The sequence below is a fragment of the Callionymus lyra genome, chromosome 11 (assembly GCF_982586985.1).
Source record: "Callionymus lyra chromosome 11, fCalLyr1.hap1.1, whole genome shotgun sequence".
Classification (NCBI taxonomy): Eukaryota; Metazoa; Chordata; class Actinopteri; order Syngnathiformes; family Callionymidae; genus Callionymus; species Callionymus lyra.
Window position 1 is genome coordinate 26883635 of NC_141828.1, and position 27358 is coordinate 26910992.

At 36.3% G+C, this 27358-nt stretch overlaps 1 protein-coding gene across 1 annotated transcript in view; it reads right to left on the reverse strand.

Moving 5' to 3' along the window:
• LOC148069805 (ryanodine receptor 2-like) overlaps window positions 1–27358 on the reverse strand; it is a 78855-nt gene that overhangs the window by 25870 nt on the left and 25627 nt on the right. Inside the window, exons 24-67 of the mRNA XM_087803305.1 lie at window positions 25726–25886; window positions 25498–25657; window positions 25331–25417; window positions 24496–24722; window positions 24212–24425; window positions 22020–22598; window positions 21173–21373; window positions 20993–21104; window positions 20762–20902; window positions 20014–20290; window positions 19834–19948; window positions 18700–18829; window positions 18536–18639; window positions 17992–18127; window positions 16016–16202; window positions 15789–15897; window positions 15590–15710; window positions 14599–14768; window positions 14168–14388; window positions 13188–13278; window positions 12983–13123; window positions 12757–12914; window positions 12022–12100; window positions 11846–11935; window positions 11539–11676; window positions 10675–10752; window positions 10486–10561; window positions 10264–10387; window positions 10054–10169; window positions 9500–9576; window positions 8360–8466; window positions 8168–8217; window positions 7451–7511; window positions 6100–6347; window positions 5645–5726; window positions 4671–4801; window positions 3739–4059; window positions 3446–3683; window positions 2937–3024; window positions 2778–2864; window positions 2562–2717; window positions 2316–2369; window positions 1284–1388; window positions 190–302 (exon numbers count right to left, since the gene is read on the reverse strand). Of these exons, the coding sequence (XP_087659431.1) occupies window positions 190–302; window positions 1284–1388; window positions 2316–2369; window positions 2562–2717; window positions 2778–2864; window positions 2937–3024; window positions 3446–3683; window positions 3739–4059; window positions 4671–4801; window positions 5645–5726; window positions 6100–6347; window positions 7451–7511; window positions 8168–8217; window positions 8360–8466; window positions 9500–9576; window positions 10054–10169; window positions 10264–10387; window positions 10486–10561; window positions 10675–10752; window positions 11539–11676; window positions 11846–11935; window positions 12022–12100; window positions 12757–12914; window positions 12983–13123; window positions 13188–13278; window positions 14168–14388; window positions 14599–14768; window positions 15590–15710; window positions 15789–15897; window positions 16016–16202; window positions 17992–18127; window positions 18536–18639; window positions 18700–18829; window positions 19834–19948; window positions 20014–20290; window positions 20762–20902; window positions 20993–21104; window positions 21173–21373; window positions 22020–22598; window positions 24212–24425; window positions 24496–24722; window positions 25331–25417; window positions 25498–25657; window positions 25726–25886 (6461 nt within the window). The remainder of the gene's footprint in view (window positions 1–189; window positions 303–1283; window positions 1389–2315; window positions 2370–2561; window positions 2718–2777; window positions 2865–2936; window positions 3025–3445; window positions 3684–3738; window positions 4060–4670; window positions 4802–5644; window positions 5727–6099; window positions 6348–7450; window positions 7512–8167; window positions 8218–8359; window positions 8467–9499; window positions 9577–10053; window positions 10170–10263; window positions 10388–10485; window positions 10562–10674; window positions 10753–11538; window positions 11677–11845; window positions 11936–12021; window positions 12101–12756; window positions 12915–12982; window positions 13124–13187; window positions 13279–14167; window positions 14389–14598; window positions 14769–15589; window positions 15711–15788; window positions 15898–16015; window positions 16203–17991; window positions 18128–18535; window positions 18640–18699; window positions 18830–19833; window positions 19949–20013; window positions 20291–20761; window positions 20903–20992; window positions 21105–21172; window positions 21374–22019; window positions 22599–24211; window positions 24426–24495; window positions 24723–25330; window positions 25418–25497; window positions 25658–25725; window positions 25887–27358) is intronic.

Sequence of the window (27358 nt, forward strand, 5' to 3'; positions counted from 1 at the left end):
GAACGAAAATTGCCCAAAATACTGTTTTGTCACAATATCCACAGTTATATCAGTTATTTTTATGTTGTCTTATTTCATCCAATGTATTTTATAATGCATCCAAAACACTTTTTAACAAGGTTTTCTGATTCTATCTTGACAATAGTTGCAGGTTTGTGACCAAAGATGAGTTAAACGTCTAGTTCTGACCTCGGCAGGTTGTAAAGAGGAGCCATTCTTAGACATGCAACCACTGCTTGCTTCCTCTGTTTGGACAAGACTTTGTGCCAAGAAGTTTTCCGGTTTCTCTCCGGGCGTTCCACCTGATGAGAGAGTGGAGAGAAAACAGTGTTCAGCTTCAGATTTCTGTCAACTAGTGAATAGACAATTAGTGAATCTATAAAACAAAGATGTTCTGTATTATAACTATTATTTCCGCAAAGAAAATAAAAACTTAAATCCATCATAGTACTCACACAATACAAAAGAGCTCAGTGGATTGATTTCTATTTGTGCCACAAAAAACTGATAGTAAAGTGTGTCGGAGAAGTTACAAAATAAAACAACTTTTTTAGAAGTTAAATTACTTAAATCACTTAAATAACTTAAGTTGATAACGTGCACCAATGCACCCCTCTGTGAGGTCTCTGCGCTTGATGGAGTCTACTGACTCCTTCAAGAAACATCTCAAGACTCCTGTTGTTCTCCGTGTTATCTTGACCTTTATATTATTGTTTTGATTGTTTAAGCACTTTGTGACCCTGGTATGGAAACGCGCTCTATAGATATAAATTACTTACTTACTTAAACTCTCACTTCTTCACACAATTTCATGACTTTAATCTTTAATTTCTCTTTTAAATATCAAACAGACAAAACAATGTCTTATAAAGGAAAATATTATATTAGACTCTCCTTTAAACAAAACAACAACAAAAAAATCAAGAGATGCCAAATCTACAATAAAGAATCATTTTTCATCTCCATTCGCTTGCACTTCTCTGCCATCAACATGCTCACTGGTGTGTTCAGGTATGTTGTAATTCCTTGTATCTTTACTTTTATTAAATTATCCAAATAAAAAGATGTTGATAAATGATCGTTATTGTTTTTTTTTGTTAAAATAAACTGATTGCAGGATAAATATGCTTTCATTTGTAATATAATTTAATGAAAAAATACGAGTATAAAACAAAAAAGTATAAATAATTGGGATTAATCGTGATTATAATATCATAAAAAAATAAATTTGAAAGTCAATGTCAAAAGAGACGATAATGTGAAAAGTTTGTTCTAATCCTCACCTGATCAAGGTGATGAAGCACTTGGGAAATGACTAAAATCCTTCTAACGATGTCCGAGGAATCAGTCGAAGAATCAAGCAACCCTCGGATGTGCTGAGTGCCCTGCTGCAGCAACAAAGGTCATGTGACATTACCATGTTTGGTATTCATTATATCAGTCAAGAGTCAAAGATGAGGAGAAAATCTCCACAGTAACAACAACATATAACACAAATAAATAGCTTTAAATCATCTTCCAATGCAACATTTTCTATCACAGAAAACTATCCTCACTGAGCTGCTCAAAAAACTCCTGTTGTGACAGCAACACATTAGTGCAGGAGGATGAAGAATCATGTAAAAAATGATCAGAGATTCTTCTCCTGCAACACAGACTAGCTGCCGGATGTGAAAGCTTTTTTCCACTCTGAGACGACGATTGACAGCACTACCCAGAATTCTCTGTGACAATAACATTATTTTGTGTCAAGACACGTATAGTAAAGTAACTTTAAAACTCATCAGGTTTTTTACTGTGTTTATGAGACCCTCATGAGGTCAGGGTAAAAAAAAAAAGATACAAGCAGTGTTTCTGATGACAGTCCTGCTGTTTAAAGGCAAGTTTAATGACTATTTTAATTATAATTGATTGACAGCTTATAACATTCATTTTGTAATTTCAATTAAATGATTCAACTCTCTTCCAACTCACATAAACAAATCAAAACACAATAATATATTTTGACCCATTTGTTTTATATTTAAATTAAATTTGTTTAAAAAATGTCAGAAAAAGATGTTGAAATACGTTTAAAAAAAACAAACAAAAATCAGTTTAATGTAAAAATGTTTATAAGTGAAATGTATTTAAAAATGAAACATATATTGTGATCTTTTTCGGTTATAATGTTATCCACTGAATATTCTTATTTCACTTTTGTTTTTAATAACATTTTTCTTTATACAATCTGTATTTTTTAATAAGTGTAATCAAATAATGAAATCAGGAAACTATTCACACTGGATAAAGTATATTGTTTTTCAAGTTATTACCAAACTCTGCAGGTGCTGCCACAGAACGTCAAGGATCTCATCCTCTGTTTTCTTCTGTGAGAAGATTAAAAAAATCATTAGTTTGTTTCACCTAAAGGTCATAAGTAACTTATATAATATATATACAGTATATATACTGTATATATAACATAAATAGCATCTAAATTATCAATAAAGTGCCTAAAAAACTATTTTAAAACATCACTTCAGAAAGACAGAATGTATCTCTCTGACTTGGTTACTCACCTGACTGAAGCCACTTCTAGCCAGCGTGACGAGGCTCTGATGAAACGGACGACATAAGCTCAGTCCCACAGCCAGGAGTCGCTTCACTGACGCAACAATGAGTGACGTTTGTGGAGAGTAACAATCTCCCTTTCTCCTCCTTTTGTTGAAGTTAACCTGGAAATTTAAGAGATCCAGCCACAAAGTTCACAGTTTTATATTCATCAGCACACACACCTGAGACATCTTCTCGTGATTGACCAGGAACGCCAGATTATCGATCTCATTTTGGACGACATAGTTCTGCTCCTCCCATTTGAAATTCTGTCCTTCCAAATATTCAAAGTTGCCATCAAACACCACACTAATAACTCAACATCATAGCTCTTGACTCACGTGAGATTTGGTCCAGAAAAGGAAGACTTCTGCCACCATGTTGAACAGCTGCTCCGCATCAGGGATCGGATCTTTCTGCCAGATGACGCTGTAACCCCCAACACTCAAGGTCACCACTTGATCCACCACAAGACTCACGACACCAGAATGTTTCAAAGTAAGGCATGGCTATCTCTGCTATTAATTATTTATTAGAATTGTTGGCTCTGGAACTTACTAATAATCTGGCATCATCACTCACTGTGCGCTGCAAATTACAACATTGTGTCATAAAACCTCATCCGCTGTTTCTTAACCTCACTAATGAGGATAGAAAAGGTCTTAAAAGTGAGACAGTAAGCAGGCGTCATATATATAATTCAGAATTGTGTGTTTCATGAACTAAAACGTCAGATTTATAAATCATATGTATCATTTATAAATGCCAGCATCGTCGTTGACATCTCGTCATGATTCTGTATTTTGGCTGTTTTGAAGCTTAGAAATAGTGTCCTTGAACGACATCTCACCGATGATGATCCACAAACTGTATGAGCAGCGGATAAAAGGCGTAAAGGTCTCGCACCAGCACGCTGAACTTCTCCTGTATCAGCAGTTCTGCCTCAGACGTGTCCGCTCCTTCTGTTCTCAGCTTTTCTTCTTCTTGCAACACGTACTCTACCCTTTTCTTCAGCTTCTCCATCAGTGGCACGAAGTGGGTCTTCAACAGCTCAGCACTGGCTTTGCATATGATTGGCTGGGCAAAAACTGAGAATTAAAAGAATTAAAATCAGAACTTGTGTGAGTGAAGTGTAATCTGTACCTGCGATGTGCTTCATCCAGTCTCCCTGGCTTGCGCCCACATGGTTGTGAATGATGCGGAGTATGTGCCCGAGCAGCTCGCTGGCATGCCGGGGCGTGACGGAGGTGCATGCTGGGCAGTTTGGCCGGCCCTCCGGGCCCCAGTGCCACCAACTGGAGATGTAACAGCACAACATGGGCAGCGTGACTTCTGTGACGTGGCTGAAGTGAGTCTGGCGGACAGCGACACCCATTCGTGCCAGTTCTTCCACTTCACCCAGGGCCTTGTCCAGAGAAGGAATATCAGGACACAGTCCTTCCACGAGAGGCGGAAGTCCGAGCTCTGACAATATGACAAATAAGAAAAGGATTTGGTCAAGTTTTGATGTAATGTTTCTACTCCAGGTTCATAAAACTTTGACTTTACAAACAACAAAAGGAGACAAAATACATAACTATGTAAAGTTTTTCAAATTTAGACTAGGGGTCTAAGAATACAACGTATGTTTTTTTCAAATGAAACCTTATAAAAAATTTAACAGCACTGTATTAATTATTTAAATTTAGTTAAGTTTATACTTTAAAAAAGTTTGTACAAAATAATTTGATTTTTAAATTTACAATTAATCGATTTTTTTCATTTTTGTGTTGCAAATAAACTTCCGGCAGTCATTATGTCCTCCGCAATTAAAGGAAGAATGAAATCTGTGAGATCCCGGTGATGACTGAGGACAAGAGGATACAGTGGACTCTAGCAGCTTTTAAAGCTGATATTTGGAAATATTTTGTTTTCAAAATGAATGAAATCAGTTACGACTTCATCAAGAGTCATGTGGTCTGTAAATTCTGCAACACCAGAGTCCAGTACTCGACAATACTACAAACATATCATTATATTTTACTGACACACACCTAAAAACTATGTTTTTGTAAACTTGCACTTTCGACACTCACCCTCTCTCTCTGCAGCACTCATAGTGTTGTAGACGGAGTACGGGCAGTTTTGGTTGAATTCTGGCTCCAGGAAACATACAGGCAGAGCTGCAGTTAGAGCACCGAGACAAGAGCCGACAGCTTGTCTCTGCCTGAGTATGAACAAAGAAAGAAAAAAAACATCAACATCAAAAAGTCAAACCCTTTCACAATTATAATTATAATCAGGTCGTCTCCTTTGACTGCACGGCTGTAAATGTGTTAAAAATGTACTAATAAGTCAATGATTTATTTTTTTAAAGACAAGTTTAACTGGCAACAGTTTCTAACTTTTTGTACGGGAAAGAAGTGAAATTGTGGATTTGTGAACTCCTAACACATTTTTATAATGACACAAATAAGCATTAACAGGATGCATTGAAAGTAAAAACATATTACCTCCATTATTATTCAATCTTATCAGCCAATTGATAAGAGCAAAGTCCATGTTTTAGCTTATGTTAATCTAAACCAGTGTCTTGGTGAACTCATCTCTGTACAGTTTGTGATTGTTGTCATGGTCACTCTTGAGGCCAAAGAACAGTCTGAAACTTCAGAGTAGCTTCTTGCTAAAGAAGAAGCACTCGCAGAGATGTTTTTGGTTCCAAAAAAGGGTGTACATTTATTTACATGAACAAAATGATTGTCTTCCAACAATAAAAGAAGAAAAACCCAATTAATAGTTGATAACTATAGAACTGAGAACGGGAGATACAGTCACTCAATTTCTAGAGAAGCGTTTGTACTCTGAGGGCTGCATGACTCTTGAAGCATGTTCATCTTCTCTATGTTTGGAAGGTCCTGATGCTAAACTTCTATATGCAACTCCTTTAGTACTCCAATTTCAACCCATCTTTTCATTTTCTAGATAGGTTAGTCAGTAATTAATAAGTAATTAAGTCAAAATGTTGCTAAACTGTCGGTTCATCTGGGGATACAAAGAATAAACAAATCACCCGTCCATGAAGATGCCGCAGGTGGTGCCGAGGGAGTGGAGACTGTTGAGAATTCTGTAGCAGGACACCTGGATGATGCCCACTGACATGACAGAATCACACGTTAAGTCCATCTACCGCAGAGTTTTAATACAAGGGTTGTAAGAAAACATCAATACACTTGGATATCAAGGGCAGTACACAAACATTTGTATATTGAATTTAAAAGGCTACAAATTAAAACATTTGGAACAAACAGTATATTTTTGAATTATTGGAATTAGAATGTTAAAAGCTATTTGAGAAAATAAATAAATATTTATATAATCAATTATAAAATTCTGAATGCTGATTTTTTTAATTCAACAATAATATACTTGAATAGGACTGAGAGTAAAATCCATGAACTCGTGGAGGTATAACATAATAAACAGCACTTAGATTACGATTATAGATTTTGTTGAAGAGATTCTTACCCAACATATCAACCCCAGTGCTGTGATGGTTGAGATGCTGAAAGAGGGAAGTGAGCGTCGGGATCAAGATGGACGTTGTGTAGCCGAGCACCTTGGACGCTGCTCTGGCCGCCTGACTCCTGCTCTGGGTGACAGAGATCGCAGGTACAGAGAGATGCTCTGCCGTCGCCTCCAGGTCGACGGCGGCCGCCTCGAAGAAGCTGTGCAGAGACTCTTGAATCGACTCGGAAGAGGATCTCATCAGAGTCCTTAAAAGTAGAAGAGCTTTTAGACTCAACGAAAGGTTTATCTGACATGTGTCAAACTCAATGCCTTGGGACCAAATCTGGCCTGGCAAGTCAATTATGTTGGCCGCTTCATAGTTAGCTCAAAATCAATTAGCTAAAGAATATAGATGATCCACATCAACAGTTACAGGATTAAACTGGAGTTGAGGGAAAATATATATTTATATATATATATATATATTTTTGTGAGACTTAAAGGTGTAAAGTATTTTGGCCCAATGTGTGATTGAATTTGACACCCCTATAGAAGTAATGTATATCAGTGTCATCAGAATTTTCTGAGCATTTCATTTTTAATTATAATGTTTAAATATATTGAGTAATAGAATTTGAAAAGTCGTTTTATTGTCAATTATTGTTCTCAAGTCTCTCTTTCGATATTCACCCTCTATGTCTTGTTTATTCACACGTATTTTGACATCAATGTTTCTTTTCTGTTTTCCAGGTTCCCAGTTGTTTCCTTTGGTTTCCTGTTTTATTCCCTGGTCAGGTGTACACTTTGGATTTTACACCTGCAAGCTTGTGTTCCACCTCATATACTGTAGATCATGACACTGTCAGCCAATCACGTGACCCACACAATGATCACATGATCATGTAGAAGCACACAATCAAGTATCTCAGTACTCTTTTTACAGTATATACAATTTAAAAAGCTAAAACAAATGAAATAATCATTCATTTTAACATTTTGAAAAGTTAAATTCCACCCTTAAATATTCTACAGACACTGATATACTTATACACTCCTGGTTTATATGTGGCAAAAAATTGGAGCTTCAACTTTGAAAGGTGACGCACGCGTGTGTTTCCTTCCACAAATCAATATTAAAAGAGGTTAAGTGAAGTAAATCATCCACTAATCAATCTGGCAGATGAGTCGAGGAGCAATCACTGCTTCAAAGCTCATGCTTCAGAGACATTTTCCTTTGGGAACAAGAGTGATAACAACAATTAGGCAGCATCCAGTGATGGGATCATGCAAGCTCCACTGACAGGGATGTGACCTCAGACAGAGGGGGAGTATGTTTGTGCCAAGTATGGCTGCAGCGCCCCCTAGCTACCTGGCATCCAAAACCTGAGCCAGAGCATGAAGGCAGCTTGAAAAAAACACACTTTTGTTTCCTGTAAAAAAAATCAACGTCTTTATTGAAACCTGACCAGTGGAAGTATATCAGTGTCATCTGAATATTGAAGGGTTAATGTTAAACATTTCAAATGTTGTCACTTTCAGTTTTTTATTAAAAATGTGTTGTTGTTTAAAGAATGGAATTGTTTTATTAATTGAAAATCAACATTTAATAATAAATCTAAAGATTAAACTTGCTATTGAATAAATTAAAACAATAATTGAATAGTTGAATTTAATTAAATTTAAATTAAATATTTGAATTAAAAAAATAATATTTTTTAAATGAATACTGTTGCTTTAGATTCCGCCATGATGAATTAAAGCAGCTGTGCCATCACATCGTCTGCTTGCCGCACGTTTGGCTGAAGGTTTAATCAAGTAGTTCAACCATACTAAAACTACTATATTTAAAATAATTTAAAAGAAACAAAACAAATAAACCATTAATAAATAAATGATTTAATTCAATTATTACAACAACAACAAAAAATAATGCTTATAAAACATCATTCAATAAATAAATTCAGGTTTCAACATTTGAAATGTGAAATTCAACCAATATTCTGATGCAACTGATGTACATACACTGGTCAACCAAAACAAACGTGGCAATAACACGATGGGAATAATTTAACCACCAAATTCTTACCAAAGAACGAGACTCTGTGTCTCACCAGAGCAGCCAGCTTACAAAAGAGGCTGCGTGAGAAGAGAAAAAGCAAACAATGAGTGATAAAAAAGCAATTAAAAAAGAGATATTCAGAACGTCAGCACAAAGGAACAAGATTCATTTCTTGCACAGCACACTGCTATGAAGAAGATTAATGGACTTAACACGAACCTTGCTATCATCTCTTTTTCCCGTTTCGAGGAGTTGGTGTTTGGGCAGAGGGACAGAAAGTACAAACGGTGGCTTCTTACAAACTGCTCCAAAAGTGGAAGTGCCACCTATACCAGAGGAAACATTATCATTTCTCTTATTTTCTTGTTCACTTTTGTTGGCTAATGGTATTTTGGAAGATTTCCGTCACAGACAGTCACTGAAGGAAATGGTTATACCAGTGTGGTTTACTTTTAACTATTATTTTGTAATCAAATACCTGTGTGTGTCATGTGACTAACAGACATGGAACGCCTTAAAGCAATGTTGCTGTCAGTCACTATCATAGCTATAGATGGTAGAACCTGGTGGTCATTATCAATGGGCAGTGTTGAGATATAAGCTACTAGAAATTTAAGAAAACAATATTTATTATTAATGTAATGTGAAAAAAAACAAGTTAAAATCCTTAAAAAATGTATTTTTTCCTTATCCTATTTAGGTAAGTGGAGTACATATAAACCTGTTTATCTTCATTTGTTCTTCTTCACCAAACAAATTCCAAGATTGCTCGTACTACACAAATATAAATAAAACATAAAATGACTTGGCGGGCTAGATTTGGCAGACATTTTTAAGGTTAAATATGAAAGATAAACGTTAGTTTAAATGTTACAAAATTGTAGCTCTTAACACATTAAATAAACAGCTGAACACAAAAAAAACAGATTCTACTTCCTCTGAAGAATCAGTTAAATAATAGAATATTAAAATTATAGGGACAGTCTGACACAGATTGTTAATTATTAGTATTTGCTGAGAGTGACATGAGCCAGACATTAATCTTCCAGGTTACAATCCGAGCGTGTGAGGCGGATGCATCTCAGAGTGGGATGTGTGGGCGATGCTACCGCTCACTGTCTCGGTTAACTGCTTCTGACTCATGACGTCCTCATCAATGAAAATTTCCATTTGCCGGCAGGCCTGCGTGGGACGCTTTAATCGATGTCCTGATGACAATAAACGCCCACATGGATTTGTAAAACGGTGACGTAAAAAAGGGTTTTACGAAGACGGTTTATTCCTGGCGACAGTCTGACGAGCTACGATAGATCATTTACTTAAAGATAAACAACATTATGTTGCTTTGTTAACGCTCACCTGAACAAGAAATTGAAGAGGTTGTTGGTGGGAAACCATCTCCCCTCTGGACATTTGTCCTCTGGCTTTCATGACCTCTGATAGGAATAATAGGATTCAAATAAACAAAAGAAAAATGTAATTAACCATAATATAAGGTTATGAAAATAGCGATAACACAATCAACAACATTTATCAAGTGGTTACTCCTGTGAGTTTCACGTGACTAACAGATGGAAGGCCTAAAAACAATTGTCAATACAATGTTTTAGATATTCATGTAAGAACTTGATTGGTTATTATAAATGGAATATGAAGAGATATTTTTTCTCAATTTGTTTCATATCTTTACATTTGTCCAAACAAACGGTTTCATTCTATTGGACATTAAAATCAACAAGAAATTGAGCAAAAGAAAGAAGACAAAAAAGGTGCCGTAATATTTTTTCCATGACTTTACACATGAAAATCAGCTATATTTCATGTTATTTATCAAAAATTAAATGTGACTGAAGTGGACTCAATTATTATTATTATTAATATATTCAATTATTTGAGCCATCAAATCAACTCACCCAACTCCAGCAGTTGCTCCTGAGCCTTCTCTGAGTAAGAGAGCAGCCGAACGAGAAGAGTGTAGCCGAAGCGGTGTGATACAGCTGAGACTTCTATTTCTAACGTCTTCCGGTCTCTGTTGGAATCAACATTTATACTAGTTTTTAAAACAAAACAACAAAGGGTACAATCTGTACCCGAGCATGTTATTATTATTATGATTCTTTTACCCCCACACAGTGTATCCATTAAGCTGGAGAAACTTCAGAACATCTTGTGCTCTTTTTCTGAACTTTTCTTTCTCCTTGGTGGTCAGAGTTTCATAGGGCACGAGCAGAGAGTGGAAGCGTCCTCCTGTCGAAGGAGGTCAGATACAAATTCATGAGGACGACTGAATATTAGATATGTTTAAAATATATATAATGTATGTAGTTTAAAGATAAAAGCTCAACCTTGACTGTCCAGCTCCGACTTCTTCCTCCTGGCCCAGGCTTTGTGGTAGTTTTCAGACAATTTTTCAGCCATTGCCTGATTCAAATACAAAGAAACTAAATGTATATCTTTTAGCAGAGGCACTGAATAAAGGGATATCATAGGTTATCTTAAATTGATCACAATTCTCATGTCTCTGAGGAACTTACACACTGATCCCATGATAAGGTGATGCTGCTCATGTCTGTTGGTTTTGGGCTGAAAGTTGACGCTCCTTCAAAAGATAACTAAGATAGAACAGAAACATTTGTTATTACACTTTTGTTTTTCCTAAATATTTCAATTTTTAGTTTAGTTGTGAAAGTGACATTGTATTTAACATCCTCTTGCTTTATGGGGGCAAAATCTGGCCCAAAAATTTAATTTAATTTGTTGTGTTTCGAGTAGTTGAAGGTCAATCTAATCCATAAAAATCCTGCCACCAGGACTGCTAAAATATTATGGCAATCTATTTTGAGTCATATTTAGAAAATTTATTAAAAATTCAGAAATGTTTTCACTTGTATTATACATTTCTCTCGAGTGTTTTAATTGCTCATTTTTTCCGTTTTCACTTTACATTTTTTTTTAAAAGGTTTTCAATAGAAAGTGAATTGATAATATATATACAGATTAGTGTATGATAAAAATTCTAGACAGTCAAAAACTAATCAAAAAGTCACAGAATATTTTTCCCCTTCATTTACCTTAAAAAACACTTTATTTAACTCTTACAAGCCAATTACCAACAAAAATAACATGTTTTCTTTTTGAGTTTCAAATAATTAGGATTTCAGCTCAGATATTAATTGTTACTGACTTTAAGGGTTAATTATTGTAAAATTTAAAAAATCTGTTAGGGTCAAGTTTCTATTTAAGATTTGAGTCACAGTGATGGGTTGATGATGGAAATTAATTATTTTAAGCTTTAAAAAACAAAATTTGTGAAGCTTCATTAGAGCAAAGGAACAAAACATTTTCATGTAACATGACGGACTGAAACTCATGTGCTGTCCAGACTCAACCTCACATACCTGACCAGCCTGCGAGACTCTTCGGTAAGAGTTGCGTGTGCCCAACACATCTCCTTCTTTTGTTCTCTCTACGGTCCACCCAAATGCTAGCATACTTTTTATTGTCTCCTTAATAGCCCCTCGGTACGTCTCTTTATCCTAGAAAGTTCAGAAGAATTCATCATAAAGGTGTCGCTCGTCCACACAGACTTAGGAGTATAGGAGTAATAACGCAAAGATAACAGATGGGCTTTTCTTCTTTCATATTACACACACGCTCTGGGATTTCTCTGTTTATTTGCACGTAAATGAGTAAATCTCATGCTACCTTTTCCGATAAAGCTCTGTAGGGTTTGAGGAGAGGATGAACCTTGGTCTTTTCACAGAGCTGCTCCCCGTGAACCCAGCCGTTGGCAAACTGCTCGAACAACAACTCATAAATCAACAATCATAAAAGAGAAATTGCCTGATCCTTTTACCGACAATATAAAATAAATAAATCACCTTGTCAAGAGACCACTTCTCATGAGTATGTTCTGCATATTTGTTCACCATGACCTCCAATCGCTCAGGAACTGAAACGCTTTAGAGAGGAAAAAAGAAAATTGAAACTAGATTGATTTTCAAACAAATTTGACTATTTGTTTCTATCACACACACTACTAGGCTCTCTTCCAGTTTCATCATTTTGATCATTACCACGAGCAGCTGGTTATAATTGAGTATTCTCTAGTTTGACATAACAAGACCATAAAACTGTTCATAAAAATTATACTTCCTGCGTTCTTCTTCTGTCGTAAAACGTGTCCAGTAAAAAACATAACTAATGTAGATGATGGTTATGAAGATAAAGGAAGATGGATGTGAAGAGGACGAAGATAAGAATGATGGATATGAAGATGAAGAATGATACAAATAATTAATATTTAGTGATGATAACATGTTATTATTATTCTAATAGTTGAAGCTAAAATGCTTGTGCAACTATATTTATTTTAGAGATAAACATCTTCCTGGATTACAACTTAATCAAGAGCAAATTATAAATTTAAAATAAAAATAAATAAATAATAAAGGAAGTGTCGATACTTGAACACAACTGGAGAGGATAATAAGGAACTAACTTGTAAAGATCTACTGCCTAATAAGATTGAAGCAATACAAAGATAATAACAATAAATATGTTAAATTCATCTATTTTTGTGTTATTATACAAAAAAAAAGATAAAAAAGTTTTACTTTGTTGTGTTGACAGGTTGAGGGTCAAAGTGTCCATCTGAGTCTACAGACATTTTCCTCTCAGTCTGAGACATCTGGTCCATGTGGTCTGGTGGTAAAGCCCTCGCCATGGATGCCAGACATTCTACGCACATGTGAGACAGCTGAGGCTCATCAGGCTGTGTGGACATAAAAACACAATCATGAACTGAAACTTACATTTTAACATCCACTTGTGTCGTTCTACCTTTTTTTCCAACGCTCTGAACACTCCCCAGAACAACTTCCTAGACAAGTGGAGCTCCTCTTCAGTGGCGGAGCTCTGACCCGCATGGCCTCTATCTGGAGCGTAATATTTCCACCTCTGCTCATAAAGGCTGGTCAAGAGCTGAAGATAAAAAAAACATTCTCCCGTTTACAAAGAAACAGTTCAACAGTGGAAGGCTGGAGACCTTTATAGGTAGCCGACTGTGGTCCGTGAGATCAGGAACGTCAAAGACGATTCGTTGCAGGAGAGGTTGCAGCAGAGATGTATGAAGTTTACTAGAAAAAATGAATTCAAGGTGATAAGTTTAGGAAAGAAAACAAAACTATCAGAGTTGCACTAAGGAGCTGCTTTCATATTCATAATCATTAAAAAGGATTAAGTGAAACATCCCTCAAAGCCTTTCTAGATCCAGATGGAATTCCAGAACATGATGAACAATGTTCCTCGTCTTAATACCAATCTTGATGACCTCCTTTGCTGAGATAAAAATGCTTTCTTCCAGGATGTACATTTTGGGTTTCATTTTAACGGCTTGATTTTGTTTTCCTGAACAAAATTTTAAATAATGTGGATTTTATATTTTCATTCAGGGTTTGTCTGCAGAATACAATCACCTGTAACCGGGTTTCTGCCATTTTCGATTTTCATTCTACATATGAGCTTATTCATGTTTGGAGAGCTTTTTTGTCCTTACACTTTTCTCCTTTTATTTGTCTTTTTTTATGGGTATTTTTTTTAAATAGTTTCTTAGTGCTTTTACATCATATTTAATAATTAAATTTACAGTATACAAAAAGTAATACCAATCATTTTATGGCATAAGAACCTTTCCTTTTTTAATTTGATTCTTTTTACTCAATATTTTTATTTTTAAAATAGATGAATTGTGAATGTTTTTTTTCTTTAAAATTTTAAATAAAATGAAATTAAGACTGATCTTATTTTAGAATGTCTTTTTGTTAATTTATTCCCATTATATTAAATGATTTATGTTGCTTTCTTTTTTTTGCTTGATGGCTTCGTATAACAGTCACAATATATATATATAATGTTTATTGCCCATCCCTGATCTTCGATATTAACACAAAAGAAAGGGTAGCACTAATAATGCTGTGATTGTCTTATCTAAGCAATAAAAACAATTGTGAAAAGTTAAAGAAGTACCTGCACACAGACAACAAACATTCTTTGATGGTGTCTCTCTGAGCTTTGGTCAGACTTGAGGCCCTGGAGAGACTGTAAATCGCCTGCAAGAGTGAGTTCACAAGTGTGGAATGTCCCTCCAAACCAGTGAAAAGGTCAGAACATTTGGTCAGCAGGGGGAGCACTGCTACACACAAGTATCTGTTGAGGGCCAACGTCATGTCTGAGGAGCCCAGGCCAACCTAAAAGAGAAAACACATCAATGTAAAACCCTGAAAAACAATGTAATCTTATCTTTCAATCTTCAGCTGTTATTTTTCCTCAAATGTGTTTTTTCTTCTAAAGCAGCGCCTCTCAGCAGGGATCAATATTAAGTCGAAGGTCGCCTCTTCAATGACTCTATGAATGTCTGCAGCAGCAGCGGGTGACAAAACACTATTTCAGCGGCTCACAGTGTCCAGGGAGCCAGCCGTCTGAATGTCAGGCAGGAAACCCACTTCCAGGAGGTGAATCAGAAAACTGTGTGTTTCAACACAGTAAACCCGGTCCAGGAACAGAACCATCGCCGCCTTGTGGTCGGGGCAGAAGACGGTCGATAGATCTGGCTCTACAACTGCACCATCTGGGGAAGAAAAAATAAAAATGAAGCTAGATATAAAAGCTCCTTCTGTCTCATTGAGAGTCAGTATATGTTGCCATTGGTATATTTAATTCAGAATGAGATTTATTGGCCAAGTATATTAGCAGTATTTTTATCAGTTTATAATTGAATTGGCAATGGGAAGAAACTGAAAACATAATTAATAAATAACTTTTTTTAGGTCAAGGTCAAAGAAAAAGAGCATTCATTTCTTTAAAGAAAGAAAATGTTAATTGTTAAAGTTCTAATTGTTATTTGATATTATATTAAATTAATTTCCAATTCAAAATCTTGAAGAACTACAGACAAATCTTGTTAATATAACACAATATTAAAAATAAAAAATAAAATTTCCTGTGAATTTATTTTTGATGGAAAATAAATTCTCACAATTAAAAAATAAATAAAAAATATGAAGAATGAGTCTAAGTTTTCATTTTCATCTTTTAAGGCTCAAATTATCTTAATAATCCATGTTTTGTCCTTCTTCACCAAACGTCCATTCCTTCATCATCAACATGAACATTCATCTACTTTTGAGCCAACCAACGGGACAAATCAACTGACTTGGCGGGCCATACTTGGCACCCAAGCTGCTAGTTTGACACTACTAAAATAAACTGAGGGTTGAAATTAAAAATACGAAGAATAGATAGCATAAATTCTATCGCTTGAGCCCCTTAATAAAATGTTTCATGTAATAATTTAAGACATTTATTTTTGTTATTCGGGTTAAAAAAAGGAAACTTCCACCCAAAAATATCATCTGAATCTAATAATATGTTCCAGCTGACCAGCCTTACCTTCTGATAGAGACGGGACTTGTAGAGACAAACTGATGACACCCACAAGATCCTGAATGGGAATAAGCGACCTTAAAATAGCTCTCATGCGGATGGCATCTCTTTTGCCGCCTTGAATCAGCTGAAAAAGAGTCAAGAGTCAAGAAGAATTGAACAGTGAAGAATGTTTGTGTGACTCTGACGGCGATCCTCCACTCACTTGCTTCTCCGGAGCACAGCGGGCCAGCAGGTCGATCAGGGCAGAATAGAAGCACATGATGGCGTGACCCATGTGGATGAGGTCATCGTCACCATCTTGGACAACATCTCTGCCGCGAATAAATAGAGAGAGAATCCCACATTAAAAAAAGGGTTGTGGCTGGCAACTCAGACTCAAGACATAAAATAAACACATTTTATACCATATTTATCATCAGTTTGACTCACAGTGTTGTGCTGCTTCTGGACGTCGAGGTGGGTCCGTCCATGGAGGCGTCTTCTGATATGGTGATCGCTTCTTCTATAGCTGCCAGGAGACCATTTCCACCATCACCTCGTAACGCAGGACCGAAACACTCCGGGCGACGAATCAGCAGCTTCAACACAATGTAAGCATTCTCCTCCACACTTTCACCTTTTATAAATAAAACAACAAAAGGATCCATTTTGTCACATAATTGGGAATAAAATATTTAAAGACAATGTGAAAAAATGTCAAAAGCCTTAAAATTGGCAAAGAAAAAAAGCTCTACTATACTGTATAGATTTACAACAGAACTCTATCAGTTTATATTTCACTAAGGTGTGTTTAAAATGTAATAATTACTTAATCGTACAATTGACACTCCAATATCCACATTATTAGTTTTTTTGTGTTTCAATTAAACTTCAGTCAATACCTTCTCTGCAGCTTAAATATTGAAATCCCAAAAGATCACGACGTTGACTGAGGACGAGAGGATACAGTGGACTCCAGCAAGCTGATGTTTGGACGTATGTTTGTTTTAAAACAAATGACTGGTGTTGTCGACTCTTGACGAAGTCGTAACTTCTTTCAAGTTCTTGACAATACTTCAAATATATCCATGTTACTACAGTATCACAATATGTTGCATCCTTGAACGTGTATTGTGATACATATTGCATCACCAGAGCATTACTTATTTAAGGGCTAAAGTGGTCCCTCGGTATATGTCCTCACTTAGGGGGAAGAAAACCGTGTACTGATGATGCCTTTTTACACACTGCTGTATTTAGTGACGGCTGATTGGTAGCTAACATACTTAATTTAAATCATACATCTACACTGTATACATTCAAAAGCAATCGACAGCAGAGATCAGTTGTCTGGGCAGCAAAGCATTATTGGAGCTGTTAATGTTACTGAGAGGGATGATACCTTAAATAAAATGTTGAGTCTGCAAGTTCAAATAAATATAATTTTTTCATTTACTTGTTGTAATTATTTAAAAATATATATTATATATGAGAGTATATACATGTCTAAGAATGAGAATTAAGAGGCCTCAACATGTATTTGAACACTGAAAAAGTAAAATGGTCACTATGTCACAGATTTACTTTATTTTGGGGGTTTTCAGAACGTAAACTTTGTGCTCCATTTTATCTTTGCCTTAGAATTGAAAGTAGGAATCTCAGTCTATTTGTAGGAAAGTCAAAAACTCTGTTGAAACCAGGTTGTGCAGGTAAAAAGGTTACAGTCTTCACAATAGGTCAAATTACCATTCCTCTGCATTTCTTTACATTCACAAAGTATCTATGACAAGTATAAATTAAAAAATTGTCATTCTTGGAGGCATAATTATCTCTGCGTTTTACACTCTAAATTCCTTTCCTATGTTAGTTTCACCTATATTGGAAGTCTCTAAAATAAGAATGATCTGAACTTTGTGGGTCACAATATCAACGAGAATTTTATTTAACCAACCTTTCAACCAACCTTCCAGTGGGTCACATAACATGTCTTGGTGGACCAATATTTTATGAGCAAACTAAAACTCAACAGCTGAATCTGGAATGTAACACAAAATAAAAAACTAAAGCGACTAGGACTGACGTGTAAAAAACCTCAAAGACTAGAAGAACCCCAGCTTTTCTGTTCTGCCCCACAGAGTAAAATCAATAAGAACAAAAAGCACAGAAATAACCTCTATTAGAAAAGCTGACAGAGCAGTTTACTTTAAACGATGCTTGCCTCTGGACTTTTCTCTATTTGTATTCCAACAGCATCACAGGCACTAAAACATGTATTCTGGGTGACTCATATGCTTGAGAAGTACAACAAAGGTGGGTGTTGAAATGCAGAAACATGAACGAGCGTCAGTTAGTAATAATAAAATCAACAACATCACTTGATACATCGTTCATGCTGGAGGTTCGGCCTTATTGATTTTTGTAGTTACCGTTGCAAAAGACAGCGAAACGTAGAAAATCCAGATAGCGTTCCCCCTCCACTGGGTTCCAACCAATATCGGGATAACCTTTAGCCACAAGGAGTGAGCAGCTTTGAAGGCCACAACCTGCCAGATACTGGACGACCTGGAACCATTTAAAAAGTTACAAAAATGATACAAAAGCAAAAATTAAAAAACATATACTCAGGCCCGAGGGCCAAATACAACCGGCAAATATATTTTTGTGGGACACAAGAGTTTTCAAGAGGCTTCTTTACACATGTCAACAATTAATCTAGAAACAAGAGAATCAAATACTTGAAATCTTTACGAGTGTCTAATGATTTATGTAACTAATTTTCTTGTTTTAATTATGGAAGTAAATTAGTGCCATCATAGTTGAATTTAACATTTTAAATTCACTTAGACCCAGAGAAAACACAAGGGTTAAACATTAAATTATTTTTGGATATGTATGTATATATCTATATATATAGAGAGACATATATTTAAGTATACACATATCTATCTCTGTTTTTGTGCAAATACTTGCCTTCTCTAGGTCTGGCTCCGTCAGCGCCAGAGCCAGTTCATTGTTGTCCATGACAGACGCAGCTGCCACGTCCAGAGGTGTGGCCCCACGCATGGACTGTGATGCTAGAAACACAGTTTGTGGTGAGCAGCAAAACCTTACATATGAGTAGAGAGATGCTTTACCTAGCCCGACACTGCTGTTCTCCAGAAGGTAGCTCAGGTGGTCAAACAGAGCTCCTTGATTATGACTGCTGATGCGGCAGAAGTAACAAAGGAAGCGACAGCAGCTGGCCACCATCTTCGGGAAGGAAATCTTTACAAAAAAAACAAACATAAAATGTGTTCACTGACTCTAAAATGGTCATTTTTAAGGTAAGTAAAATGTTTTTCCATCTCACTTGTTGACGTTCAGTGTTACAAAGATACTTAAAAGTCTCGGATCATCTCCTGATTGCTGTGTTGGCACAACTGTTCAAACATGACAACAGGCAGCAACAGATGTTCAACACACTTGTTAACAGCTTCAACTTCTTTACATGTAGTTTGTCTGAATTATGTTAAGTTTTTTCAACTGTTTACAACTGTTGTGCTACAATATCTGTCTGAAACGAAAACTAAAAGAACAGGTATCAGAGATGGTTCAAATTCACAATTATTTTACATGTACAAGGAGAGATGAAATACAGAACATACTCAAAGTGCAAGTTTTTGATTATCCGACAGACAAGAAGTAAGTTCAAAATCAGAAAAACTAGAACAGAGTGGAATGAATTACGGCTGGTTAGTGTTCATCCTGATATGTCATTTGGAGACTTCCCCCTACATTCTGTTCCCAGCTCAAACCAAGCAATGATCGTAGCTCAGTAATTCTCCAACAATATCAAACACACGTTTATTTTTGTAATGATTTTAAGTGTTTCAAATACATAGCAGAGATTTGTCGTTTACTTTATTAACAATAAAAAATAAAAAAAAAAGGCAAATGAATATAATTTTAACAAAGAAAGGGTAAATGTCATTATAAACTGTTAATAGTAATACAATATTTATCGCAGAGCTGGGGTTTAAGATAGAGTAAAGTAAAGTAAAGTATAATAAGTAAGATAATCACAAGATTCTTTCAATACATCGTTATTATCTCTAATTACGTCTGTTTTTTTATTCATGAATTTTCTCCATTTTCCTCATATGTTGCAAAATTTGAGAAAGTGTGAACCTTAGTATTTACATCGAAAATATGTCATAAAAATAAATACAGTCCGAGGGCCGCATGTAACCTCTGGGCCGCACCTAGACATGTTCCATCAATAATCTCACCTTGGACTCTCCTTCTCCGAGGACATTGACCATCACCTCCATCACGGTTTCATGCATCCCCAATGTCCTCATCAAATTGGGGTGCTGGTAGAAAACTTTATTGTTCATGATGTCACTAAACAAGAAAAAAAAAAAAAAAATGGATAAATAGAAAGGGACATGTGTATTTCAGCGACTTACCCGAGTCTTTTGATCATGATTTTCTCCTCTTCTTTCCCCATACGCACACTGAGCAGAGATCTGATTTGTCCGAGTGAGGAGAGAAGAGGCAAGGCGTCCTCGACTGAAGATTCACTGATTGTGTATGTTTTAGACAGAGCAGCTTCCATCTGACCCCCCAGGCCTTGATACTGTCTATGCAGCAGTGAGAAAACTGCCTTGACCAGCTCAGGATCCTCCATCTTCGTCTCCTGTGCCCAACGCACCATTGTGTCTAAGATCAGTCTTTTGAGAGTTTCTTCAAGAGAAACAAAAATTATAAATTAAAAAATATTATAATAGATTGTTTCTTGGTGAAAAATAATTATTGTTCAATGATTTGCAGGTTTTAAACATCATTGTGTTTGCTGGCAAATCGTGAATGAACAAAACAGGAAGTCTCTCAGCCGCGGCTGTATGTCTGTGTAGTTTAATGATCACTTGGATGCTTCTTTACACCCTGCAAACTTCTGATACAAATTTACAAACAATTGATTTTTATATTATTCTTCTTAAGGTGAAAAAGTGTTGACTACTCAATTTGGCCTAACAGATAATGTCAAAGCAAGAAAAAGACTCAAAACACATGTGCATTTATATTCAAAACAAGAGAAAAGCTTTTGTTGGAGCCTCTTTTGGACATTTTTATCAAGAAAGACTTAAATCCTGAAGATCATCGTCAACATATCAGCTAAAGAAAAAAAGTGATAGAAAAATGAACTGCACTTACTTTGTTTCTGTGGACTACATCCATCCTCTTCAGAGAGAGATTTCTTCCATCTCAGAATTTTGCCCACAAGACTGAGAAGTTTATCTTTCATTGACGTCGCAGCGTCTTGGATATTTTCTCTTTTAACGTCCAACTCAACACCTGTAGAGAAGAAAAGGTAATAAGGATATTTATCATGAATGAAGTGAAGGTCGTAAATCTTTCAAATGAAGTAATCGGAGAGAAATTGACCACAATGTTTGCTGAGTTGCAGGTGAAAGTCTCTCAGTTGTTGCTGAACTTCAAACGGACAAGGACAGTCTTCTCGTAGTTCTTCCCCTCTGAAATTCAGCAGCATGTTGATCTGAGGACACGGTTGTTCAAGAAGAAGATAAGAAGATGTCAAACATCCACAGATTTGAACTCGACTACCTGCTCTTGCGGCGGTGATCGGAACTCCTTGGTCTTGCGAGCCGTGAGCCCGGCGGACATGTTCAGCGCCTGCATGACCTGATTGTAGCGGAATCGTTGGTTATCCTGCAGCTGGTGAACAAACCTGTCGGAGAATGCCACGACGGACTCGACCTGGTGTCGCACCTGGCAGTCGCACAGGTATGACAGCAGATGGCAAAGCTGGGGGAAGAAGATTTAGTTAATAGTTTGTATTATACTTTACTGTATTTCATTAAACAGCGAATGAGAGGTTAGTTATGTTTCATACATTTTCAAAATGATGATCAGACTACATTGCCAGTAGTGTAAACACAATGAGTCCTCAACAACCCATCACCTGCAACCGCTATGGATGGGTTGATGAGGTTTCATGAAACAGCTGATTAAGTATCATGATACAGTGACTTCTTGTTAAATGGCCACCAGATGGCATTCTCTGAATTAGTAGATCAGAGCCAAAGATTATAAAGCGATGAAAGCTGACATAATTTTCCAAATTTGGAGTGCCATGTTGTGGCTTTTCAGAACTATAAGTGTACCATGGAACCTCATCAGCTGTTTCATGATGCCTCACCAACCCGTTTCTTGTAACAGCTTGATATGGTTTCACAAAACAGCCGATGAGGGTTCAGGAAACAACTGATAAGGTTTCATGAAACAGCTGGCAATTTTTCATGATAAAGTGTAATATTTTTTTAGGGTCAGGAGGTGATCCTTCGTTTCAAATTGTGTGAGGTTTTATCACACCATCCAATTCCCAGATAAAGAAAATAAAAAAAATAAAAAATAATAATGTTCGAAAAATGAACAAAACAGATTTCATCACCTGAAGTTTCACCGGCTCTGAAAGCTTCATGAGAAGCAATCCTTTCTTGGAGTTTTCTTTTCTCTTCTCCCCTCTTGTTTCACTTTTGTCGCAGTAAGTCTGATCCTCTTCGCCCTCAAATGTTCCAACAGAAAACGCGTCTGGTTCTATCAGATGCAGAACTTTCCCGAGTTCCTCGTCCCCCACAGATCCCATGACCATCAGAGAATAGAAGAGTTGAATGAGGGGAACCAGCAGCAGCTCATCGCTTCCTCCTACAGGATCTCTGACATTTTGATCCACAGACTGAATCCCTTCAGTCAGCATCTCCACTGACAGCTTTCTCAGTGTGTCCAGAGGGATTTCTGGGCAGACGCTGAAAGCCGATTCCCACCTGGATTCAGAACTCCAGACAAAACATGGACTTGAGAATTGGAGTTTTGGTTTGAGGGATGTGCTAACTGCGGTGCTGGGGAGACACGCCGGATGTTTTTCTCCATTCGGAGGATAAAGAGTGAGATTCTTGGTTCGGTCAGTCATGGGGACAATGTATTCCCGATTCATCATGAGAGAGGATGTGGTTTGGCTGCTGAGGTAAACCTAAACATGAGCACATGATATTATAGATGGAAGTACATTAGTGACATCACAATATTGAATGAATTAAACATTTCAAATGTCGAAACTCATATTTTTTTTCATTTTAATATTTTCAGATCTTTTTTCAAATTTGAATTTAATAATATATATATCGAAGATTGTTTCTATAAATAATTGAGCGAAAAAATGAACTATTTCAAAATTAAAAAATGTTTTTAAAACATATATTTTTATATTCCAATAATTAAAAAATAAACTTTTTTTATTCATACCATTTTATTTTATTCATGATCATGTGCTTCTACATCATCATGTGAATTACATAAGTAAGTAAGCAAAGGTTAATTGTAAAGCGCCTTTCTAAACCAGGGTCACATAAGACACACACAGGAGTCCCAGAAATTCAAGGAAAAGCCTGCACAATTAAGAATTTCTTCAGCTGTCTCTTCAGACTCAGGAGATCTTTATTTGTCCAAGGGAAAAGTTTTTTCTGAATTTTGAAGTTCGATTTAATAGGTGCCCCCGATCCAGTATTTAAACACAATGATCAGTGAAACAGTGAAACAGTGAATCAAACTGTCCATGTTAAGGCAGTCATCAAAGGAAAGAGGGTCAAACATAGCTGAAAATCTGTCTGCAGTATCGGCTGAGATGACACGCCTCTGAGACCTAACTTGTAAGGGATTAGATACAGGGATGAAGTCCAGGTTTAACAAAACAACAGAATGATCACTCAGATGGACATCATGTACAGATCAATTAAAATGTCCAGGCCAAGAGTAAAAACCAAGTCTAAAATGTGGCCTTTTTGATGAGTGGGTTCAGAAAAATGTTGCTCAAAATTAAAGGCTTCCGTTAAAGTTAAAAGTTATTTAGCAGAACAAGATGTGACGTCATCAACATGAAAATTAAAGTCTCCAAGAAGAAGAACAGATTCCATTTGAATAATGGAAGATAAAAGTCACTAAAGTCCTTCAAGAACACTGCTGCTGGACCAGGCGGACGGTAGATTGAAACACAATAGAAAGGTATTGTAGAACCAACCAAGCTCATCTGGGACTCAAAAGAAGTGAATTCCTGTGTTTGAATCACTTTGCAAGAACAACTATCTCTATAAACAACAACTAAACCACCCCAGCGACGGCAGGGGCGGGGCTTCCCTTCAACAGCGCAGCCAGCAGGACAAAGTTCATTAAGATGAATAAACTCTTCCTCTCTCTGCCTTGTCTCTGAAAGACACAATAAATCCACATTTTCTCTTGTGAAGAGATCATTCAGAGAAAATGATTTAGATAGATAGAAAGATGGATAAACTGGAAGCAGAAGTGAGTTTAATCAAATACATTGGTACTTTGACACTATTATACCAACATTTTATATTTGTTTTTTAAAAGCAATGTATTAAAATATATTTAATATAAAAAATAATATTTTTGATTAATTGGAATTAAAACCAAATCCATTTTTTAATTGTCTTATTTAATTTAAAAAAATCTAATTCAACCTATATGACGCAAAGAAAAATGTAATGCCTCAAAACAACAACAACAAAAAAGTTTTAACATTTAAAACGTTAAATTCAACATTAAGTGAGTTATGGAGAAGACAAACACCTGAGAGAGCAGCTGGTAGAAAGCGGAGCGAAGAGGTCCTGGCAGGTGAGAGCTCCTCATGGCAAAGAGAACCTGGGACTGATCCACATGACTGCAGATGACATGAGCAACTCTGGTGTTACCAAGCTTACATAAAGAGACATAAAGCAGTAGAGTGTGGAAGTGAAAGGTCATGAGGTCCTTCAGTTCAGACAGCTCCAACATATCGACACATCTGTGAAATAGACCCAGTAAATGTAAGTGTTGTCACAGACAAACATATTGATATAGGAAAATGATTAGACCTGTTTTCATCAGGGATCTGAAGAGCGATGACTTGAACAGGACGGCAACATTCAACGGTCCATCCACAGCAGGCGTCAGAGCAATCGATCAACACGTCTAAAGTTTCGTTAGGAACTCTAGTCCAAGTGACCGGGCTCATGTACTGGACCTGGATCCTCTGAGGGCACAGAGCTGTCGTGTTTCTCCTTTGAGTGCGAAGCAAACCCGCAGACAGAGGCATGACGTTCTTGATCCAGAAGAATAAATCTTAATTAGAATCATGTTTATGGACAGTCATATAAAAACAAAATTAATGTTGTGGTGGAGTTGAAACAGTGAATCAATCAGTGAGGCAGCCGTCTATTGTATGGATGTCTATCAGTCAACATTTCAAATGATGAAAACGTTTTTTTAAGCATTTAATTATTTTTTTAAATGATGTAATTTAATCATTTTAACACTGAAAGGTTATTTTTTATTGAATAATTGAATACATTAATTTATTTTTATAAGGTAAGGTTGAATTTGTTTTCACAATTCAATGTCAAAATAATATAACTCAATTATTGAAAACAATTAAATGAATATTGTTATTAATTGTTGTTTGTTTTATTACTAAGCAAAATTTTAAAATCAGAAGTATATATAATTCAAACATCCAATATTCTGATGTCACTGATATACTTCTATACTGCAGAATATAAGGAAAGAAAGACATGAGAAAAGGTTAGGTGCGCAAAAAGGTATCAAACAAGAGAAAAAAACAAAGAAAAAAACCCACTTTAGAACATAAAACAAGGTATCTTCCAAAAAAATCGGAATATTTGATCAATCATTTGAAAACTAAAAACCTACCTTCACACGGCCCAGCTCAAACTGAAACATGCTGGTTGTGGTGCTCTTGACGAACACAGCAGGGAACAACTTAGTGGCAGCTTCCACCTGACAAATGCAGAGAGCAGCGAGTCAAACCATAATGTGGATTCATTAAATTGTGGATAATCTAACTAGGCGTCACTCACCTGGTAGAAAGTTGTCATCTCAACCCCGCTTGAGGTAAATGTAAGCAAACCAGAGGATGTGTCGATTAAACAGCCGATTTCTAATCCAGCACTTCTCCGACTCAAACACAAGCCTGTGGCCTCCCCAGCACACACCATGTAACAGTTGCTGCGTTTCACACTGTAGAAGATAAATCACAATAAAAACACCTTAAACTATCTGTTTCATAATCATTGTTCTTCACATACCTTTCTCTGACTTTGCCACTTTCATCTCCCAGCGTGACCGTGACAGTTTGGGGATTTTCCATCTCAAAATTGACGTGGTTTTGATGGAAATCTGGGGTCACCCATCCAACCCAAACATTGAAGGGATCCTGACCAGGAAGAACTCTCACCGAGTAGTAATACTGGAACACACACATCATGATGAGATTCAAACACAGCAACTTTCACCAGGTCATCATTTAAATTGTATTTTAACCTACAGTGGAAAATAACTGACATTTTGAACTTGAGTTACTTTCTTGGTTTCACTTAGGTCAGCGAAGATCAATCAGCAGGGTTTTTTCTTCATATATAATATGCAATTTATATTGATATATGAAGATAGATAGATTTTTTTAGTGATTACTTCTTTAAAATAAATAAACTATGAATGCATTGATGAATAGAAACATGTGTGTCAACTTTCTCTGCATCACACATGATGCATTAATGACGTTGGGATTTGTATGGTGCCTTCAAGACCATACTATATTTTACATTTTTGTATACACTGTTTAGTTATACTGTTGTTTTTGAATAGGTTTGTACATGTGTAAGTTGCTAGGAAAAAAGAAAAAATGGTATCGCTGTGTACTGTACTCTCTCACTGTTCTATACTCTTCTAAAGAAGCATTTGGTATTTATGTGAAACATGCCTGTTATGAATGACTTTTGTCTAAAACTAATGAAGATATGTAAAATAAAATAAATGAATAATATATATTTAATAAATAATAATATCATTCAACTGTCAAAAATGCCAAAAACCAACTGGACAGGCTGAACAGGAAATGTATTTCTGTGATGGGGGATAAGTGTGGACTCTGTGGGAGCAGTGCCGGAGAAAAGGATGAATGCTCTTATGTAGGGAATCCGGCGTAACCCTCGACACCCTCTGCATGTCACTTTAGCGGCTCAGAAGAGTAACCGCAGCAACAGTCTCCTCTCCACGCACTGCAGAACGGAATGCTTTAAGACATCCTTTGTTCCTTCTGCCCTAAGATGCTACAACTGATCCCTCCCTTGTGCTTAACATGGACTTTTTACTTTTTGTTAGAATTATGCCTTTTATATGTTTTGTATGTATCTTCTGTATTTATTACATTTATTTATGTATTTATAGGAGTTTGTTTGGATGGATGTGTCATTGCTGCTGGTGTTGTGTACTGCACTGGCCAAAATAAGTTCTCCTCCAGGAGATCAATAAAGTGTCTATCCATCCATCCATCCATCCATTTGAGTTGTGTTGCTTTCCCAACATATATTTGACTAATTTAACAACTTCCACTGCGATCTCTGGCTTCTGGAGATTTTTCTGTACCTCTCTGTTATGGCACCCAACATTTAACCCTGTTCAATAAATCCCCATCCAGCTCCCACGCCACTCTCAACATCAACCTCATGTAAGTAAGTTAGTAATATTTGTAGATCGCTTTTCTAGACCAGGGACACAAAGCGCTTAAATAATTAAAACAACACTCGATAAAATATATGCCTAAAAGGTCAAGAGAATCAAGGAAAATAATTAAACGAGAACAAGGAAAACTAATAAAAGTGTCTTAAGATGTTTCTTGAAGGAGTCAGTAGATCCATCAAGCACAGAGAGAGAGGAAGA